The sequence below is a fragment of the Pollicipes pollicipes genome, unplaced genomic scaffold (genome assembly GCF_011947565.3).
Source record: "Pollicipes pollicipes isolate AB1234 unplaced genomic scaffold, Ppol_2.1 Scaffold_56;HRSCAF=61_pilon_pilon_pilon, whole genome shotgun sequence".
Classification (NCBI taxonomy): Eukaryota; Metazoa; Arthropoda; class Thecostraca; order Pollicipedomorpha; family Pollicipedidae; genus Pollicipes; species Pollicipes pollicipes.
Window position 1 is genome coordinate 283,492 of NW_023596737.1, and position 21,135 is coordinate 304,626.

At 59.0% G+C, this 21,135-nt stretch overlaps 2 protein-coding genes across 2 annotated transcripts; both read left to right on the plus strand.

Annotated features, from left to right (window-relative positions):
* The first annotated feature begins 1,393 nt into the window (after window positions 1–1,393).
* LOC119102171 (zinc finger protein 236) lies at window positions 1,394–17,288 on the plus strand. The gene is made up of 24 exons (XM_037225522.1): window positions 1,394–1,424; window positions 3,738–3,822; window positions 4,411–4,523; window positions 4,960–5,094; window positions 5,460–5,717; window positions 6,368–6,496; window positions 6,919–7,083; window positions 7,895–8,167; window positions 8,688–8,840; window positions 9,150–9,570; window positions 9,742–9,941; window positions 10,280–10,419; window positions 10,874–10,989; window positions 11,476–11,571; window positions 11,934–12,108; window positions 12,587–12,728; window positions 13,334–13,441; window positions 14,001–14,136; window positions 14,470–14,564; window positions 14,933–15,086; window positions 15,542–15,702; window positions 16,118–16,195; window positions 16,643–16,779; window positions 17,282–17,288. The coding sequence occupies exons 2-24, from the start codon at window positions 3,759–3,761 to the stop codon at window positions 17,286–17,288; spliced, it is 3,456 nt and encodes a 1,151-aa protein (XP_037081417.1). The 5' UTR covers window positions 1,394–1,424; window positions 3,738–3,758.
* A 101-nt stretch (window positions 17,289–17,389) lies between these two features.
* LOC119102172 (zinc finger protein 182) lies at window positions 17,390–20,484 on the plus strand. The gene is made up of 5 exons (XM_037225523.1): window positions 17,390–17,410; window positions 17,953–18,095; window positions 18,511–18,664; window positions 19,577–19,643; window positions 19,713–20,484. The coding sequence occupies exons 1-5, from the start codon at window positions 17,390–17,392 to the stop codon at window positions 20,015–20,017; spliced, it is 690 nt and encodes a 229-aa protein (XP_037081418.1). The 3' UTR covers window positions 20,018–20,484.
* The last annotated feature ends 651 nt before the right edge of the window (window positions 20,485–21,135 follow it).

The window sequence follows — 21,135 nt, forward strand, 5'->3', positions numbered from 1 at the left end:
TGCGACGGACGAGAGTCCTAGCTCGAGGTTTTCTGAGCTTCCATTGGTGTCCTCTCGTCACCTCCGAGTTGTGCCTTGTCAGGAACTCCTCTTCCGATAGCGACATGCCTCCATGAAATAGCTGGTACACTGTTACCATGTCTCCCCTGCGACGACGATAGTACAGTGAGGGCAGCTGAAGGAGTCTGAGCCTCTCAGGGTATGGCTGGCGCCTCACTTCATAGACAAGCCGGGTAGCTCGTCGCTGAACTCGTTCCAGCCGTTTTTGGTCCAGTTTGCCGAACGGGCCCCAGATAACGTTGCCATACTCTAAGTACGGACGTACTAAGAGCTTAAAAAGCAATGGCAAGGTGCGAGCATCGATATTGGCAAAAGACCGCCTCACGACCGCCAGCATCTGGTTGGCCTTGGAGATCGCTTCCGCGGTCTGCACGTGGAACTGGAGCCGGTAATCCACGAAGATCCCGAGGTCCTTTTCGGTGGACTCGACCGCGATTTCGGCACCGTCCAAGAAGTACGTCAGCCTCGGGTTGCAGTTCCCGATGTGCATTATTTTGCACTTTGCTGCACTAAAGGGGAGCAGCCACTCCTTTGACCACTTGGCCAGGGCGTCGAGGTCAGCCTGCAGAGGTGAGTGAGTCAGGGGTCTCGGGACACGACAGTAGACCTTGGTGTCATCCGCAAACATCTTGACCACGCTTCGCACTTGCTCTGGTAGATCGTTCATCGTTTGCATATATGTACACGTGCATATATGCAAACGTACGCACACGCGCAGATACACATCAATAATTACCATCATGAAACGTTCCAACCACAAGGGCGGTGCAAGTAAGTAGCAAGGCAAGCATTCCTGCTATGCATTGGTGTTCACCCGCCAAACGCCAAACGCCGAAACGCCAAAAAGCATTAAAGTGGTTTTATTGCAGTGCTTTGAGTTCCCTGGATTTTGGCATACACTCACCAGATATACCCATGATTTTTTATGAAACGGGCTAAGAAACGGAACTTACCCTCTGCTGGCCACCTGACCAAAGATGTTTCCTTGTAATCGCTTTACTGAGCATCCAGCGCGAAATCAGGCGCGATAACGAGGCTCCAACATAATTACACCACTGCTCGATAGCTAAACTGCGCTACTGGCGTGCAGAAATGAATTATTTTGTGTTTAGAGTACGTCAAATGAAAATTTTTTAATTAAACTAACCCTCTTTTTAGCTGTTTCAGTAGCTGTGAAAGTGTATTGCAATTTCTAGCCGTGTATTTGACTGACATCCTATTTCATCGTATTTGATGGTCGAGCACCAAATGGTCTGTCTACAATTCTGCCGCACTTATGTTTGTTTGGCTTTCCTTGCATGGTGTGCGGACCTGGGTCTGCAGAACGTATGCGAGCTGAGAGTGGGTGGGAGCAAAGGTTCGAGGTAGGGATCGTCATAGCATCCGTGTATGAGGTGTGCATAAACTCTCCAGTTGATCAGAGATGGTATGCCATGTTTCAGAAGCCTTTTGCACGAAGTATAGTTCCATGGGGTACAAGGACATTGACAAGAGCGACGATAGTCAGAATCAGTGATATACTTCCCAAACTGAAAAACTAAAATCCATGCGTAAGTTAGGCATCTACTGACGTAGTTATGGAGGCCTTTGGATTTTGTTGTAAATGTGACTTAAGCCTCCCTTAGGTCAGTATTATGCAAATTACACAAACAGTGTGTAGTATGCTTTGCAAGTAATATTGCTCATTTCTTTTTGAAATTGGGCCCCAATAGGCAGCAGGCAACACCTCACCTGGCCAGTCCAGCGTCCTATTAAAGAGTTTTTGTGAACAGTTAAACATGTATAATTTTGTCATTTTTAATGATGAGACATTGCACCAGCTGTGATACCTCAGGTAAAATGCTAATCATATGCATCATGCAAGATGTGTTGAGTGTAGCAGTGGCACTGCGGCAACAATCTCAGTGTATTTACATTGTAAACGTGAAGGTTTAGAGTTCTTTGATCTCACCAATCTCATCACTCCAAATTGGTTGACACCAATCTCAGCACATGGTGTGATTGTGTTTCAAGTAATAGTAATCTGCTAAGCTAGCATCAGGAAAGAAATAGTCCAAAAATATTTGCCATTTAGAGATGGTGTGGGAATCCAGGGTGGCTTGGCCAGAGTTGGGTACATATGAGTGCAAGGTTTAGTGCACTTATATAGTGTAAATATCTGGCCATGTGGACTGATTGTTGCAGGATGGCCTTGATGGTAATTAGTGTTTTAGGGCATGCTGACAAGGCAGGCTGCCTTTAAGGAGTCACTCATCTTGTTTTTTGCTGTTAATTGTGCTAAGTTCTGTATTATACCAATGGAAGAAGCATGGCAAAAGAATGATAAAGGAACAATATGCATGTGACATGTCTAGAGTGCTAAATTGCATAGGTCTCTGCCCTCTCTACCACTGATTACCTGTAGAAATATTCATATACATATATTTATTAAAATGTAAAATAGGTGGTTTTGATAGAAAAGAACTCAATCTGGTTGTGTTGTAAACTTGTTAGCAATTAGCAAATATCAATACAAATTCTGTTTTTTTAGAATTCCACATCATTAATTCCATCATTATTCCATTATTCCATACCAGCATTTGATACCATGCTATTCCATATATTGGTGCTGAATATTCTGCATTTTCTGTCACATTAATGGTAGTATTGGTATTGTGCACTAATGCTGATATACCTTCAGCCTAAAGTTGTGCTCTCTTTTATTTTCTATTTTATTACATGGAAACATTCCACACTCTTTCATGAAAATTGTATATTGCAGGTGCATGGAACTCCAAGCACATTGCTGCACCAGCACCTGCACTAAAGATAACACCTTTTTGAAAAATATGTTGCATGTGGAGGATTTGTAAAAATTGCACATATGGTTAGGTACTTAAGAATATTTTCCAGTCATCAAACTGCAATACTTCTCATAAAAAGCAATGTTATATAACAATATTTAGATGAGGCATTAACAACTTTAGTACATAATAAATTACATTGTCACCTGTCTGTTTGGGCTAAAAAATTAGCTAAATCACCTGCTGCCTGTTTGTTTAAGAAAACACAGTTGTATCATTTCAATCTGCATGTAATGAAAGCTGACCTGATTCACAGGACTAGTATGTTCAGATACTCTGCATTCCAGCATAGTCATGAGGGATTTTGACATTCTGTTAAGATTAGAGGCATCACTTTTAAGAGCATTGTAATACCTTAAGGCAGACAAGTTATCTTCCAGTTATATGATAAACTGTGACAAGCTTTCCTGATTCATTTGACATCTCATTTTGTGCCTGAACAAACCTGTCCAAATCACAGTAATGATAACAAATTGAGAAATTAGTGTGGGTGCTTTGAGAGGAGAGGATAGTCATAGTGCTTTCATTCATGACATTGTTTTGGTCTATGGTGGTGAAACATTTGGCAAGGCATGCAAGTGTCAGTATTTCACTTGTTCAAAATTGGTGATGATGGAAACATTCATTGGAATCAAAATATCCATTTGTTCTGGGACCAACATGATTTAGAGCCTAGTACATCCAAGTCTTGAAAAGTTAAGCAGGTGCATTGTCATGTATGGTGTTGATAAAATTGGCATTGATTGGTTTGTGTATGTTTTGTTTTTGTTTAGTGAATTGTTGAATATGCACACAATGAAATCATTTCATTGAAATATTCTGCACTGGTTCCAGATCAGTCAGTCAACTGCAATCATGGAGAACATCATGACATTGTCGGCAGAAGACCTAGCAAATGCTAACACTTTTCAGATTAATGGTAAGTACACTTTATTTCCATCTTGCTTTCAGAATATTGCATGGTCCCAACTCCTTTTTGGAAGTGCCTACATCAGTATAAGTGCTCCAAGGATGTCAGGACCCAGAGAACCCCCTTAGACACCCTGGGTGGGGCTGGCCCCAGTATTATCTGATGTCAGTATAAGGTGTGTCATAATGCATGGTAAGTGAGCCCAAACAGCCCAAATTATTATCTGGATTTTTCAGTGATGAGGACATTGATGCCCCAGCATGATGTTTTGTTAGTTTAGTATGTTCATAGCTGTCCCCATGTTCTGGGTCCCCGAACTGCCTCAAGCAGATAATATCCCAGCCATTTATGACATGTTTGCCACATGCATAATGAGCATCTATGTGATTTAGATAAACATGTTTGCACCCTACTTCCAAACAGCAGTGTTTGGATGGCTGTTGGAGGGATTATATGTATATATATATATATATATATATATATATATATATATATATATATATATATACATATTGAAGGCTTTGGAAATATGTTGTCATATTGCTCTGTAAAAGATGGTGTAGTTCATCCTTGTAACATTATCTATGCAATTGGCAGTGAATGATGATGGAACTGCATCAGCTGTGGGAATGCCAATCAGTGTGGTGCCAGCAGAGGGCAGCTATGTCCTCAAACAGCTGGAAGATGGCTCTACAGTACTACTGGATGCCGTAAGTCACAGCTGAAAGATCCAGCAATGTTTTGAATGTGGCATGTGTTGACAGGTTGTTGCATGCCACTGGGAAGTAGGTGGCAAATAGTCCTGTGGTTATGAGTTTTCACTCCCTTTTGTGACCAGATTTGATCAGTGCCAGTGTTGTTGCACATGTCAGGTTTGTGCTGGGATATTGCTTTTTTCTTCACTTTCTGTGAATTATTGCCCATGTACATAAGTGTTGACCTGTTTAGATGCACAGGCATACCTGATGATATCTGGGATAATAATTGTGGAGCCTGCATGCACTCAGGGGAGCCCCCACTATGTTTCGCTCCGACAACTATTCCAAACATGATGCTTTAATCCCTTGTTTTTGCACTCTGGTAGCAGTTAGCCAGCGGGCTGGCGAACGCCCGCCCTCACGCAGCGTTTCTCCCCGCCGCCCACAGATGGCCTTCCTGAACCAGATGGGTGGCCAGGTAGTGCTCTCCAGCGGCGGCGCGCTCGGGCCCGACATCATGGCGCACGGCATCTTCTCGGCCGACCCGGAGGCCGAGCACGATGGCCAGCCAGCGCCCATACAGGTGAGGAGGCTGCTGCCGGCGGGCGGCGGCGTCTCGTCCTCCCCTCTCCCTCCTCCTGGTGATGCGGCCGGCTGGGGCGCGCTCGCGGCGGCTCCGCTCGCGTTGACGGGTCCGCGGCAGGGCTCTCACACACGCGTGATGGGGTCTGGTGCGGCACCATGTGGGTGTGGCCGAGCAAGTGCGTTGCTGCTTCGCCGCGTGTTGGGGCTGGGTTGGTTCGGCGCCGATGACTGGCCAGCGCCGAAGCTGGTGTAGTCTGCTTTGCTGTAGTGTCAGACACTGAGCTGCTACTTGTATTGCTACTGGTTCGACTATTGCAGCGGGAGTTAGAGCTGGCGCTGTCACCCGGTCTGCTGTTCTGTCAGGTGCTGGAGCAGGTGCCCGAGTCGCTGGAGCCGGTGTCGGCGGCGCTGGGGCCGGTCTCGGAGGCGCTGGTGTCGGAGGCGCTGGGGCCGGTGTCGGCGGCACTGGAGCCGGTCTCGGAGGCGCTGCCGTCGGTGGAGTCACTGCTGGCAGACACGCCCGGCCTGGGGCAGGAGCAGAGCCCGCCGCCGCCGGCGCGCGCCCGGCGCCGCGTGCCGCGACTCTTCCCCTTCGAGCCGGACCCGGAGCCGCCTGGACCGGTACGGAGCGCCGGCCGCCTCTAGTGCCCACGGCCGGCGACGCCGCTGGGACCGCCCGCCCCGGCACGACGGGCTCGGGCCAGTGTGGCGGGAACACCGCGTGGTGGGGCGGGGGCCCGCACTGCAGTCCTGTAAAGTATTTGGCGTCATGGCCATGCTCCCACCCGATACGTCTCGGATACTTTTTTACGGAGTTTATGGGTATCCGTACTGCCCGTATATGTTATTCCGCGTCGGCCCCTGACTCGGGCAGTGGTAGCATCCTGCTACATTAGTTGTCCCGGCGCACGTCTGCGCTACCACATCGCCCACGGAGGCTGGGAGTCGCGCCATCTGTTGGGATGCCGAGTGGTATGTTGGTATGAGTGTGTCGAGGCCGACGGACTGGGTCAGCTGGGCAGTGTGCCTGCCGACAGCTGGAGCACACCAGCAGCTGACATCTGTGTTATCACTTGGCAACATTGTACACCAGTTAAGTGCCAAGGATGGGGATTCTGTATGGCCATCAGGTAATGCCTTGCATTTTTGAGGGTGATGGCATTTTGCATTTTTGTACCATATTGACAGTGTGTTTACTCGATTGTATGACAACGTGTGCAGCCATTTGTGGTGTACTGCAGAGGTCTTGACAGCAACCCGCACCGTTTCAGGCCCCTTGGCGCTGTCAGAAGTGCGGAAAAACGCTCAATATCTGGAAACGCTACCTCAACCACATCAAGTCCCACGACTATGAGAAACCATTCAAGTGTGATAAATGTCCAGAGGCTTTCAACTTCCAGGTCAGTGCGGCCGTTCCCCCTCGTGCCACTTACACGTTTGGCTGTTCGAACCCCATCTGATGTTGTGTGCACCTGTGGATGTAATTGGGCATATTCGTGACGTGCGCCTGAAGTCGACATCTTCGTAGATGAACACGAGGGTAAAGTAGGTTACCTGCCTGCGGTTTGTTCACCTAAAACGGCGAGGCCCTCCCGAAGTCTGTGACGCCGTGGTCGTCGGACGTCGCGAGCGTCGTGCCTGACACACCGCCCCGACACGCCACCCCTGACACGCTGCCCCTGACACGCTGCCCCTGACACGCTGCCCCTGACACGCCGCCCCTGATGCGCTGCCCTGGCACGCCGTCCCTGACACGTCGCCCCTGACGCGCCGCCCCTGACACGCCGCCTTTGACGCGCCGCTGCCGCCCGGTGCCCCGCAGAAGAACTGGGAGCTGCACGCCGTGAGCCACGCGGCCGACCCAACGCCCTGCCCGGACTGCGGCCGGGCCTTCCGGCGCGTGGCCTCGCTGCGCGCCCACCTGGCCCTGCACGAGGTGGACGAGGCGATTGTCTGCCCGCAGTGCCAGCACGAGTTCCCCACTCAGGTCTGTCGGCGGCGGCGCTACCGTGTGCGGTGTTTCGACCGAAGTGGAAGCCTGCCGTGTCGGCACGGGGTTGTTGGCGTCGCGTATCACGTTGCCACTTCTACGAGGGGCGGGGATGGGGGTGGAGGATGTAACTAGCGGTTGCGATTAGCGATTAGGTTAGCGATTGCCAGGTTGGGCTTTGAGGTGGCCAGATGATTTCATTGCACTTTCGGTTTGGCCTGCTGTTCTTGGAAGAGGTTAGAAGATTGTTTGGTAGAATGGGGACGGGCTACTGGGGTAGCAGAATGACTGATGTTTTCTGGGTCGTCGATCAGCGCGGAGGGCACTCTTTGCCAACCTGAGAGGATCATCTGTTCGATGTTGTGGCTGCTTGTTAGCATCGCTCAACCTATCAGTTCGTGCCCGTGGGGTTTCTAAGCTTATGCCTTCAGTGAAGAGTTGAGAATCACCTGATGTCCTCCAGTTCTTCGTCGAGAGTAGTGACAACAGTTCATCCGCGGCGGCAGTAGTGATAACGGGTCAACTCTTAGGAGTGATGAGTACAGGTCATCTGTGTTGGAAGTGATGACAGTGGGTCGTCTGTGTTTGGGAGTACTGGCTACAGCTCACCTGCCTTGGGAGTGAGCTCTGCAGGCCACGTGTGTTGGGCGTGATGACCCTGGGTCGCCGGTGTTGAGACTGTGACAGCGGGCCGTAGCGGTCGTGGTGGCAACAGCGGGCCCTCCATGTGGGGGGCGATGCCGGCCGTCACGCGCCGCGAGGTCGCCAGCGGCGCACAGCTGACCCGCCGGCCGGATGTCCGCCGCAGGTACTGCTGGACAAACACCTGCCAGTGCACACGGCGCCGGCCGCCGTGAACCTGGAGCTGGTCGTCACGGCGCCCGCCGGCGAGGCCGGCCACGCGGCCGAGTCGGGCCCCGGCACCGTCGCCGACGCCGACGCCGACGCCGAGCTCGGCGCCGACCCGGCCGGCGGCGACAACGTGCTGAAGCCGTCCAACATCAAGCGCACGTGCACACAGTGCAAGCTGGTGTTCGCCACGAACAGGGAGCTGCTGGACCACCACAAGGAGCATCAGACGGTCAGTGGTGGCTGCTGGCAGCCGGCGGTCGGGTCCGGCCGCTGACGACCGGGCGTGGCCCGCGTGACTCGGAAGGACGGTGACTGCCTCGCGGTGGCTGTGGGGTAAAGCAGACGCGGGATAGTATACGGTGTCGTATGCTTCCACGCGGCAGGCATGGCGGCGTCCGGAAACGGCGTCGGAAGTGCAGTCACTGTCGTCCCCTGTGATGGGCGACGTTTGTGGCGTGGGCCGGGCTGCCGCGCCCCGGCCGGTGCCTGGTTTACACACGTGACATAGCTCCTGACCCCTGCCCAGCGCACGCCGTGTTTCTGTGTTCTCTGCTATGATCGGCGTGAGAGATGGTGACTATGGCTAACGACTAAAGCAGTGGCCTGCGTCCTGAAATCAACCGAACACGCTGCCGAAGTGAGAACTTTGACCAGCTGTCGTCCAATGCTGCCCTACATCGGTAGCGCGGTCCCGGGGGCTGTACGTGGACCGGCGGGTGTGTGACGGCCGGCTGGCGCCCCTCCCGCAGATCCGGTCCATACTGAAGCTGCAGCAGCAGCGGCGACGGACTAAGCCGAGCTCGCGGCCCAGCACGCGCTGCCAGATCTGCCAGAAGTCGTTCGCCAAGCCGGGCCTGCTGCGCCGCCACCAGCTGATCCACACCGGCGAGAAGCCGTTCAAGGTGAGACGGCTCTCTGGGCTGCGATTGGCTGGCCTCGGGTGGAAGCACTGGCGTAGCAAGGCAGCTTCGCGGAGCGCTCGAGCAGCCGGCAACGCCATCCGCACCACCTCACAAGGTGGCTTCATTGGTGGCCAGACGTACAGCTGGCGTCCAAAACATACGTGTTTTTCGTTTGGCATCGACTGGCTTGTCCAGGCTCAGTTGCAGGGAGCGCTACTCTAGGTCCAGGCTCATTTGAAGGGAGCGCTACTCTAACGTGCCCCCGCTACACTCCCCTCCCCAGTAACACGTCCCCGCCGCACCCCCCAGTGCGAAATCTGCGACCGCGCCTTCAACCAGAAGAGTGCGCTCAAGATCCACCGCGAGTCGAAGCACGGCAAGATCCGGCCCTACCAGTGCACCATCTGCAAGATGTTCTTCGCGCAGCGCGGCAACCTGCGCAACCACGTGCGCCGCGTACACAACCTGAGCGAGGCGCGCGAGCGGATCTTCAAGTGCGAGCACTGCGGCTGCGGCTTCGCCACCAGCGGCGTGCTCGGCAGTCACATCAGCAAGATGCACGATCCGCCGAGCAACACCGGGATGAGCGCCGACGCGCTGCGCGACCTGGTCCGCCAGCTGCTCGACTACTCGGCCGGCAACGCTGCGGCGCGCGACCGCATCCAGGCGCAGATCCAGGAGATCGCGCGCTCCGGCGTCGTGCCCGACTGCGTGCTGCCGGCGGCCGAGGGTGCGGGCGAGGCGGCGGCGGCCGCGGACGGCGGCGCGCCGCCCGACAGCGCCGTGCAGGCGGCGCCAGGCCCGAAGGCGGCGGCTCCGCAGCGCACCGACCCGCCGCCGCCGCCGCCACCGCCGCCGCTGCCGCCGGTACCGCCGCCGGTGCCGCCGCCGCGCGCCGGAGAGCCCACACGCGACAAGCGACCGGCAATCATCACCGTCGTGGACAAGATGGTGCAGGGCCGCGAGCGCAAGCATCTGGTGCGTGTGCGCTACGAGGGCCGGCTGCGCTGGTTCCAGTGTCTGTTCTGCGCCAAGGAGTTCCGCAAGCCGTACGACTTGGTGCGCCACCTGCGCATCCACACCAAGGACAAGCCGTTCCGGGTGAGTGTCAGCCGACTGAGTTCTTGCTGAGGATTATGCGGCAGCTGTTGCGGTCTTTGGTGTTCTGAGTGACGTTAGATGCATCCCCGGCGCCCATTGTTTGATTGGAATTTAACGCATTTAGGTCATGACCAGTAACTTGCTTCTGTTTCCCTCAACTGTGCGCGTGGACCGAGCCAAGTCCTCCCCGTGGTTGCCCGTCCCCACGTCCCCACGGGTGACGAATTGGTGACCGAGTCCCCGACGGACGGTTGTATGTGGCGCTGGCGCCGGGCCGGGCGGCGTGCCGGGCCGGCGGCGTCCCCGAGATTGACTGACGCCTCGTGGCCGGCCGGCAGTGTCCGCAGTGCTTCCGCCAGTTCACTGTCCGCTCCGGTCTGGAGTCGCACCTGCGTGCCCACCGCGGAATCAAGCTGGCCAGCTGCCCCATCTGCCACAAAAAGTTCTCCACCGCCGGCGTGCTCAAGGTCCACCTGAGGTCAGTGATAGCAGCTGCCCTGGAGTCACCCCTGGCTAGTGCTGGGTCCAGCTCCACCTCGTCATTATTGATATCTGGTCTGGTGGAGGTCGATCAAAAGGCTGTCGTGGCCGGTCCAGTTTGCTGGCAAAGGGGGCCAGAGGTCTCCCGCAGTTCAGCGGGGTTTTTGTCACTTCGGTTCGGCGGAGAGCGGGCTGTGTACCACACCACTGGGAGCGCTATTGGTGGCCATCGCAGTGAGTTGGGGTGTCGCTCTAGGCCGTCGGCCACACGGACCCAGTCATAGCGTGGCGGACGGCACGGGTCGACGTGTCAGCTGTCTGAGCAGGTGGCTCCTGACCATCAGCTGCAGTGCTTGTGTCGCCGGCCGGCCGGGTCCGTTCCGACCGCGCGGCAGCGGGCCGGCGGGCGGTGGTGTGTCGCGGCGCCGGCGTCTGACGGCCGGCCGTTGCAGGCTGCACACGGGCGCCAAGCCGTACCACTGCCAGTACTGTGAGAAGCAGTGCCGCACGCTGGGCCAGATTCAGGCGCACGAGGCGGCCCACCGACGGACCCGCACCGACGCTACACGTGAGCGAGGGGGGGGGGGGAAGCCGGCCGCGCCGCTGCACCGGCTGATGGTGCCTGGCTCAGGGTTACCAGACGTGCCACATCTCGCGATACGACGGCTTTGTCGGCTTAGTTGGGACAGTGGGTACACGGCAAATGTATGGGTGGCTAGCAGTTAAAATAGTACGTCGAAGCGGATAGTTAATTTTGGCTGGATGCAGGGAAAGCTTGGGCATGCAACACCGTTTTTGTTCACTGTGCTGCAGTGTGTCTTTTTGAATTATTGCGATGGTACCCAGATGAAGTCTATCGGCATTGTGCCGCGCGCCGGGATGTCTTGCAGGCTTGACCCTCACAACCGTGCATTGAAAGAGGGCTACTAGAGCCTGGCTACCGGTGTGCGTAGCGTTTGGTCGCTGGCTCTGTCCATCGAGCAGCCACTCAGCGACCTATGTGACGTCACCTGCGCGAGCGGCGGCGTCGGTGCTGACGGTCCTCGTGCGGCAGGTGACGACGGTGACGACGCTGACGAGAGGAAGAGGGCGTCGCCGGACAGTGGGCCGGAGGTGCGACTACAGCCGCCCATCCTCATCACCAGCAGCGGTGAGGCAGCTGGCGCCGGCGGCTGGCGGCCGGCCGCGGCGCGCGCCGGTCTCGGCGTCAGCTCCGGAGTCTAGCCGGACGCTCGGGGGCCGCGTAGAGAGCTTCCACACTCTCAGCCAAAACGGGACAGATGCCTGGTTTGCGTGCGGCGGTGACGCGTGTGTGCAACATACACGACACGTGGTGCGCGATACCGATACCGTTGATTTAGCCTGGTGGTGAGCCGTTCAGCAACCGTGCAACCGTTCAGCTCCATTTGCCCTCCGCGGCTGCTATTGCAAGAAACGCCGTGCGTGGGCCGTGTGGTGGCTCTGCGCCGCTCCGCCTGTTCCTAACAGCCCCGTACGGTGTGTGTTGGTCAGGTATGGTGCAGGTGGACCGTCCGCGACGTATTGAGATCCCCGAGGGCGACGAGGCGCCGGACCGGCCGCACCGGTGCACCCAGTGTCGCGCCGCCTTCAAGAAGGTCTCCCACCTGAAGCAGCACATGCGCTGGCACACGGGCGAGAAACCGCACCACTGCCCCATGTGCAACAAGTCAGTGACGCTCCGACGACCCCGACCGACCCGACCCCTGTCCCCTGGGTCGTTGGCGGATCGTTAGTCAGGATCACTCCTGCTGACCCAGGGTTTCACTCGGACTGAGCTCTGTTGGTGCTCAGTGACGTCTCCCGTGAAATTGGCATTTTAATGCATGTGCGGCTGCAGGTCAGCTGTTGACAACTGTTTTCTAGCTGACAGGATGTTAAGTTGCCTATACGCTGCCTTAGGCACGTAACAACTGTGGGGCGAAATGACTATCGCAGTCGGCGCAGCCTAAAATCCCAAGCATCATCATCACAGTGGGATGCCGTTTAGACGTGTATTCCGCACACAAGACGGGCGGTAAGCTGCACCTGCTACGTACACTGCTACGTAATCGCCGCGGGGCGCCTGATCTGCCCGTGCGCTTCTGACCCGTCCGCTGGCTGCCGGGCGGCGCCGTGTTGACGTGCGCCAACGGCTCTGTCGACAGGAGCTTCATGACGTCCAGCGTGCTGGCCACACATTTGCGGACGCATACTGGCGCGCGCCTCTTCAAGTGCCCCATCTGCTCGCACGCCTTCACCACCAAGAGCAGCATGACCCGACACATGACCACCCACTACCCAGGTAAAGTAGGGCCGCCCCCGCCCGCGGCTCACGCCCTCTGGCCGACACAGGATATGTGTGCGCGTTGCGTAATAGTATGTATGATTGATAGAATGACAACTACATATGCAAGGAAATCGAGGAGTAAGAGGTAGGATGCAGAGTGAGCAGAATAGTCGCTGCATATTGTTACGGGTAGGGCGAATGTAGTTGTAGTGATGACATGCATATTCGGCAGAATAGTAATTGTATGGAGTTTAGGAACCACATCGTTTTCCTTGCGGGCGTAAATTCTCAACGTATTCTTGTGCAGGTCTTGAAGACTAGAAGTTGTGGGAGTCTCGTTCAGGTTGACACCATTGGTAGCCCCACTTCGCGATCTCCCAATGCTCTCAACAGATTGTTTCACGAGTGGCCGCGTCGCAAACAGATCGCAAGTTTTGCTCTGGGGACGGTTTGAAAAATTATCGGTCATCATGACGCTTGCGAGACAAATGAGAGGCGGCTACGGATCGTATTGAGGACTTACCATACATCGAGCTGTGTGAAGGGATGCTGGGTTCACATAACCGATTCCTTCCGACCGGCTAGCACGAAAACACGCGCCCTGATCGTGTGGTCCCGTGCGCAGGAGCGGCCGTACATGTGCCCGTACTGCCAGCGCCGCTTCAAGACCCGCATGATCTGCAAGAAGCACACGCGCTGTCACAAGTTCGAGATAGCCAACAGCAACGTTCTGGTGAGCCCCCGGCGGGGGACGGCGGCAGGGCGCGGGCGCCGCGCTTCAAGGCGCCCCTGTCCTCCAGCTTTGAAGACGTGTTTCAGGGTGGCGGTCTGTGCGTGGAATATTCGGTTATGCGAGAAAGTGAGTCTCGTAACCTGAAGGTCGTAGATCGTCGTTCGGCTGTCATTGGCTGTGATAGTTAAGTTATCAGCATCAGATAAGGTTGTTTAGTGGTCAACAATAGGTAGGGGTGATTGTTCGGCATTGATATGCAAGTACGGGAGGTATTTACCCTATCACCGACATACACGGCTGTCGCTCAGCGGCCGCAGTCAGTGACTAGGGCTGTCCGCGCGCCTGCACCAGGTAAAGTTATCAACGGCCATTACCTAGCGAGGAGGCCCTCTCGTCATTAGCAGCCAAGCTTATCCAGCCTCACTGACAGATCGGGTGGCTGCAACAGCGGGGTCGTTGTCTGGCCAATCAGCTGTGGCTGGATTGCTCGACTGCGGATAGATTGTCCGTCTGTGTCGGTGGCGGCGAGCTCAGGCCGGCTCATCGCCTTTGTCTGCAGCAAAACCAGCTGTCGGGCGGCCTGTTCACGGACCTGATGACGCCTGAGGAGGAGCCGCTGCTGTCGGACGCCGCCTACACCACGCGCGCGCAGAACGTCAGCGTCATCCTGGACGAGCACGGCCAGATGGTGCAATGTGAGTGGCCGCCGCCGCCGGCGCCGCGCGCCACGCCTGGTGGGCCGGCAGCCACCGGCTGCGGCGGGCGTGCCGTACACCCTCCTTCCGCCGCGCCGTGCTCGCCGCCTCCCGCTGCTGTGTGTGTGTGTTGTGTGTGTGTCTCATGAATGTCGTGAGGTACTGCGAGCTATCCCGACAAGCCATGTCGCCGTGCTGTCGGCTGTTTGGGCGTCCCCGTGAGTGACGCGCGGCCCTGTGACCGGCGATCTCCTCACCGGCCCGGCGCCGCTGCGTACGCCACCTGCGTTGTCGCGCCGTCCCTGTGGTGACGCGTCGGCGCGCGGCCGGCAGGCGAGCTGGCGGCTCCGGAGCTGCCCCCGCTGACGGCGGACGCCTCGGGCACCGTCACCATCGGCGGCGACCACGGCACCCGGCCCGTCTCACAGGTCTGAACTGGGACTGTGACTGGGACTGGAACTGAGACTGGACTGGACCGCCGAGCGGATCCGATGCGCCCATTGACGTGTGGTCAATGGCGCTGTTTCAACCGGTGTTCGTCGGCATCTGTGTTTGCACGCGAGATGAGCGGCTCGTAAATCTTATCAGTGTGGCGTCGCAGAGTACAGTCCCAGGTCAACTGTCTATCGCCCGAACGCTGGGGCAGCTTGGTTCGTTCGGCGTGTCAACTATATGACCGATGCAGTCGCTGGCGCTTCACACAAGGGGCGTGGAAAACAGCTACCAGCCAGTGCGTAGTTGGACGTGAGAGCGTGTACGGTGCACTGACGGCCGGCGGCGGTGCTCACGCGCGCAGGACGGCCTGGCTCAGCTGGAGACGGCGCTGAAGCAGCAGCTGTTCCCTGCCTCGGAACTGGCGGCCGGCCTGTCGCAGGTCAAGGCCGACATGTCGGCGGAGCACCGACTGATGCTGGCCAACATCGCCGCCATCGCCGCCGACGAGTCACCAGGTACCGCGCGCCGCGTCGCGCCGCGCCGCTCTGGTCGGACCGGCCGCGCGCGGGGTGGGGCCGTGTTAGACTGCGCGCAGGTGGGCCGGTTTGGGAGAAAGCGTCACAGACGCTGGCGATGAGCGACTGCTTCAAGTGGAAGGGGAAAGCTGGTAACGCTCGTTAAACCAGACATAGGATAATTTGATTATATAGTGAGAGCAATCGGTCGTTAGCGCTGGTACAACCTTCACATCACTGTGCGGGAGCATTGTCGCCTCGCCACTGAGGGCGTGACCACTGGGCGCGGGCGACCCTCCGCCACCCGCCAACCACGAGGGTTAAGGAGTGTGACTGTGAACTATGCAAGACTCTTCGCCTCTGCGAGCGCGCGCCGGCTGAAGACGCGTGAGCGCGTCTTCGGTGACGTCACTTGAGCACCGTGTGACGTCACCTGAGCGCCGTCTGCCCTGCAGCGCTAGGTGCGGAGGAGCGCGGCTGCCGGGCGGCCGTGGACCGGGCGGCGGCCACCGCTGTCGAGGCCGAGCCCGACTCCGAAGACGAGGTGCTGCGCCTGCGCAACGAGCAGGACGGCCAGATGATCCTCGAGATGGACTCCGACAACGTGCTGCTGCAGGTGCGGGCGGGCTCCGCCGCTGGGCTCGGCCCGGCCGGCGCCGGGCGTGGGTGGGCCGGCCGGCGGCCTGCCGCGATATATTAGACGGAGTGAGGTGTCCGGACCAACCGTGCGTGTGGTTCGGGTGAGGTCCGCTCATCGTAACTGGCGCAGCACCAACATAGACACAAGTGCTGATGGAGCAGTCATGACTGGACGTCACTACGAGCGGGCATGGCATACGGGTACGCTACACCATTGACAAACACTGCCTCGTGTCCAGGTGATGTTGGTCACTTTGGAACGGCCGGCGTGCGCTGCCGGGTAGCAGCGCATGTCGGCATACACGTGTGGTGGGTGTTGCCGCACAGCCTCCTGTGAAGGAACGCGTGCAGCTGGCGCCGCCGCGGCCGCCTGACGCGTCGCTCCGTTTCAGGACCCGTCGCTCTCACAGCCGCTGATCCACCGCTGCCGCGTCTGCAAGCAGCTGTTCAACACGCAGCTGGCACTGGCGGTGAGCGCGGGTGGGCGGTGTCTCCGGAGCGCGCCGGGCGCCGGGAGTGTGCCGCGTCGGCCCCCGGGCCCGCAGGCGTGGCGTCTGGCCGGGGCGGATATGGCTGATGGGTATGGCGTCGACGGGCGCGACTGACTGCTTGGAGTGAGCGCCATGTGGTGGACGGGTGCCGTGTGGTTTGGCAACGCGGAATCAGGCGGTCTGGAGAGCCCGACCATGCATTGCGGGACAGTGCAGGATCCGAGCGGCGACGGTCGTGATGCCGTGGGGTGGACCCTCGCATTTGGTGACCTTGGTACGCGCGAATGTCCCGCGGGTTAATGAGCTACGCCCTGGACGGGCTCCATCCCTGGATTGCGTGCTCTATGCTCTATGCAGCGCGCCCCTGCGACCGGGCCGCCCATCTCGGTCACCGACCGGCGTGACCTGACCCGTCCGTGTCCGCAGACGCATGAGGCGAGCCACGCGGTGGAGTTCCAGCCGGCGGCCGCCGCGGCCCACCTCTGCGACCGCTGTCTGATCGTGTTCAGCACGGCCGAGCAGCTGGCCGAGCACAGTGTCACGCACGATCCGCCGCCGCCACCGCCTCCTCCTCCCCCGCCGCCGCCACCGCCGCCTCCCCCGCCGCCGCCGCCACCGCCGCCGCCCCCTCCTCCACCTCAGCGCACGCAGCCGGAGACGGGCGGTCACGCCTGCCAGCGGTGCAGCAGTCGCTTCCTCACGCCGACGGCGCTGCGGAAGCACGTGGCGCGCGAGCACGGCCGCGGCAAGAGCAAGGCCAAGGTGAGTGGGTCGCCCGCTGGAGAGAGGAACCGTCGGCTGGGTGTACCGGCGGTTTGTCTGCACCCCCGCATCCGGCTACAGAACGTGGTCCTCTGTACACTGCCCGGGTGGTGTGTGATTTTCTCCAATGCTTCGGTCGGCGATCGGACCGGTACCATGTGACTTCCTGCCGTACCGTGTCCTGTGACTGCTGCACAGTGTCGATCGGCGAGGCCCGGCCGTGCGTCCGTCCATGGGTCGGTGGCCGGGCTCGGCGGCGGCGGCGTCTCGGAGACGGCGGCTGACGCGCGCGCGCCGTTGCAGTCGGTGATCCGGCTGAGTGACAAGGTGACGGCGCGGCTGGCCGAGCAGCCGCTGACGGCCGGCCGCTCACACTCGGAGACCTGCCTCATCCAGTCGGCCGTCGAGAAGATGCAGAACGGGCCGACCCAGGTGAGCTGGCAGGGGGGGGGGGGGGGAGGAGGGGGGCTCCGCCGCTAACGGCTGACGAGGGCCGGCGCGCGAGCTTATCAGAATCATCGGGCCATGCTCAGTATTTGCCGATATTTCTTGCGCTGTCATTACCAGATAGCGGATTCGCGTCGACGTCAGCAGCGGTCCAAGACGCGAGATCTCCATAGCAAGTATTCACGCGGTGCAGATCCATTATGCGACGCCTGGACTCCGTTACGCGACGCCTGGACGTGGTATCGCGCCACGCGAACTGTGGGGACGCAACAGTTAATGCATTGTGAACGCCACATCGATTTGAGCAGCGGGTGATTAATTCGTAGTGATTGCGTGAGAGTGAAAGATGCGTTGTCCAATCCCCAAGTGCGATGGGGCAGTCGATCTGTAGAACGGTCGACCTGCTAGGATATCAGAGGAACGTCGGGCAGCGATCATGCCGCACTTTGTACACTGCCGTGTGTCGGTGAGTGCCCGGCACCCCCTCTGGTGCTGACCCTGGGCCTGACGCGTGCGCGCGGTCCCAGCGCTCGGAGCCGGAGAGCACGGAGGGCCTGAAGCACAGCTGCGAGACCTGCAGCAAGACGTTCCGCAAGCCCTCCGACCTGGTGCGCCACATGCGCATCCACACCGGCGAGAAGCCCTACCTGTGCGAGCTCTGCTTCAAACGGTGAGAGCTTGAGCGGCGCAGCGGGCCGGCAGCGGCTCCGGCGCCTCCGCCCTGGCCACGGACGGGGCTGGTTGGCACGGGCTCCGCCGTCGGCGACTGCTGACCGATGTGTTCGACAGCAATGTGGAAAGCCCTGGCTAACGAGCTGCTCCTAACATGCGTGTGGCAGATAGCAAAATACTGCCACTGCAGGACTCCGCCCCGTTTGACTGCCAGGTGTTGCTTGTCGCGAGCGCAGAGGAGGTGTCAGGTCCGCGGGACACCTCTTTGGGACAGACGTCACCGCCGGTTCCGACGTGCGCCCTCGCCCCGCTCCCGCCCCGCCCCGCCCCCGCCCCGCCCCGCCCCCGCCCCCGCCCCCGCCCCGTTGTCGGCTACCGACCCGCCCCTGACCCCGGCTCCCCGACTGCGGCAGCTTCACCGTCAAGTCGACCCTGCTCGGCCACCTGAAGACGCACACGGGTGAGCGCAACTTCGAGTGTCTGGTGTGCAAGGCGCGCTTCGCCACCAAGTGCTCGCTGAAGGTGCACTCGCGCCTGCACACGGACACGCGGCCGTACCAGTGCGAGGTGTGCCGCCGCTGGTTCCGCACCTCCGGTCACCGGCGCATCCACATGGCTGTCCACGAGCGGCCCGGTCGCGGCGGGACTGCCGCCTCGGTCGCCGCCGCCTCCGCCGCTGCTGCTGCTACCGCTCCCGCCGCCGCCGCCGCCGCCGCCGCTACCGTCCCCGCACCGTCCGCCGACCCTCTTAAGCTTCAACTGCAGGTGAGGCGGTCTGACCTGTCGGACGCACAGATCTGGGTGACCATCGCAGCTGGGCGGTGCCGCGGGTTAAACAGGGTCGGCGGGATGTGTTCCTTTTGTGAACCCGTGGGAGGATATTTTTAAGGATATGACGGTTTTTGGGCACGGTCGTATTTGCCGGGCTCTATGTATTTGCCATGGTGGTGTGGAACAGCAAAATATATTGCGTGTGGTGTGCTTCATTTTTTCTTTTACCCTGGTCTGTTGATGTCTCCCGTGGTTCTTCGCTCCGTCCTTGTGGCACTGTGCCACCAGCTGATCTTCGGTGGCCATCTTCAGCCGTGCCATGGTGTGTTGCAGGGTATGCTAAAGGAGCTGGAGGCCGGCGATGGTGACGTGCTGGCGGCGGCCGAGCCGCAGCTGCCGCCACCGGCCGACGGCGGCGCGGCGCTGCAGCTGGAGCCGGCGCTGGCGCAGCAGCTGCAGCTGGTGCTGTCGGCGCCCGGCGACCAGGCGCCGTCCGGCGACACCGAGCTGCGTGTCCAGCTGCAGATCGACGCCGAAGGTCGCATTGTCGGCGTAGAGGCGCTGCAGCCGGGCGCCGGGGCTGCCTTCGAGGCACCGGCGCCGGCGCTGCCGCCGCCACCTCCACCCCCTCCGCCGCCTCCGCCGCCGCCGCCGCCCCCGCCGCAGCCTCCGGCGGTGAGCGGACGACAGAGCACGCGCCAGCTGCAGGCGGTGGTGGCGGACGCGCTGGTCGAGGGCGAGTTCACCTGCTCCGAGTGTCCGCGCTCGTTCCGACGTGAGAAGCAGCTGGCGCGCCACCTGCGCACGCACGGTCTGCAGCCGGCGGCCGGCAGCGGCGCGCACGCCTGCTTCGCCTGCCCGGCCGTGTTCAGCAAGCCGTCGCTGCTGGCGCGCCACGTGCGCACGCACACCGGCGAGCGTCCCTTCCAGTGCACCCACTGCGACCGCCGCTTCACACAGAAGAACGCGCTGGTGGCGCACCGGCGCACGCACGAGGGCGACCGGCCGTTCGACTGTCCGTTCTGCGAGCACCGGTTCGCGCAACGCGGCAACATGCGCACGCACATCCGGCGCGCGCACCTGAAGAGGGCGCTGGACGTGCTGGAGGAGGACGCGGCGGACGCGGACGCGCCGGACGGCGTCGCGTAGAGCCGCCGCGCGCCGTGCAACGCCCCGGTCCGGGCCGCAGAGCCGTTCCGCGTGGGGCGGGGCTGTAAGGGCGTCGGCTGTGGGCCGGGGGTACTGGCAGCGGGCGCGCTCGTGGCAACGTCCGCGGGACGGGCGATTGAGCAGGTGTCGCCGTGTTGACCGGCGGAAGTGCAGCGCTGGTTGCAGGACGGTTGTAGCCGACGCTGCTGCATAGGTTTGGAACTTTGCGACATTGTATGAGGCTGGTTACAGGGAGAGTGACTTACGTTTTTTTTAATGGTCAATTTGCATTGCTGACATGTATGCCGTTCCTAGGTCGCTAGCCCCCACTGTCGTAGTGCTTCATTATATTTTTTTCTGGCGCGTCGGTGTAGTTCTGGCACGAACGCATCGATGACATGCTGCGCTAAATGATGTATATCGAACGATCTAATACACGTAAAATAATGCCAGTATTTTAGACACACAGTCGGTTTGGTCGCGCGATGTTGCAATCCAACTTCAACGCGCGCAAATTCGCAACCCATCTCCAGGTGGTCGTGTGGTGCGGGGCACACCTCGAGGCCGACCACGCCCAGCTAGCGTGGCGGGGTGAGCGGCGCGCGTTCGGCACGTTCCATGTATGGTGCCGTTCAGGCACAGATCGCGTGGCTACCGGCGATGCATGCATGCAATGGTCCCTGGCGCTGGGAGTCAGCCCAGGACAGGCCTGGACCAGTTGGAAATCGGTCACGGTAGTGTTCCATTTTTACGTGATTTTTAAGACTTAGGAATGCAGGCTATGACTGCTTGAATCCATGTATGCAAACAAATTCTGGGTGAATCGCAGATATGAGAGGGCGGAAGTGGGTCATGTTTGAATGCCGTGAACGCTGAAGATATTTAAGTGCCATGAACGCTGAAGAATAGCCCGAATGTGTTTGTGAATCATTGGAGTACTTCTTGGGTAGACCAGCTTGTCACCATCGTTCACACGTCTAAAGCAGCAACAAAGCGATGAAATCACAATGCTGCTGACGCTTCTCTCGTCATCAGAAGTGCTGGTGGATGTTTTCCCGCGCGATTAAGACGTTGCTAGTTTATTGCTAGTTATTCGCAACTGGCGTACGCTTTTGTCT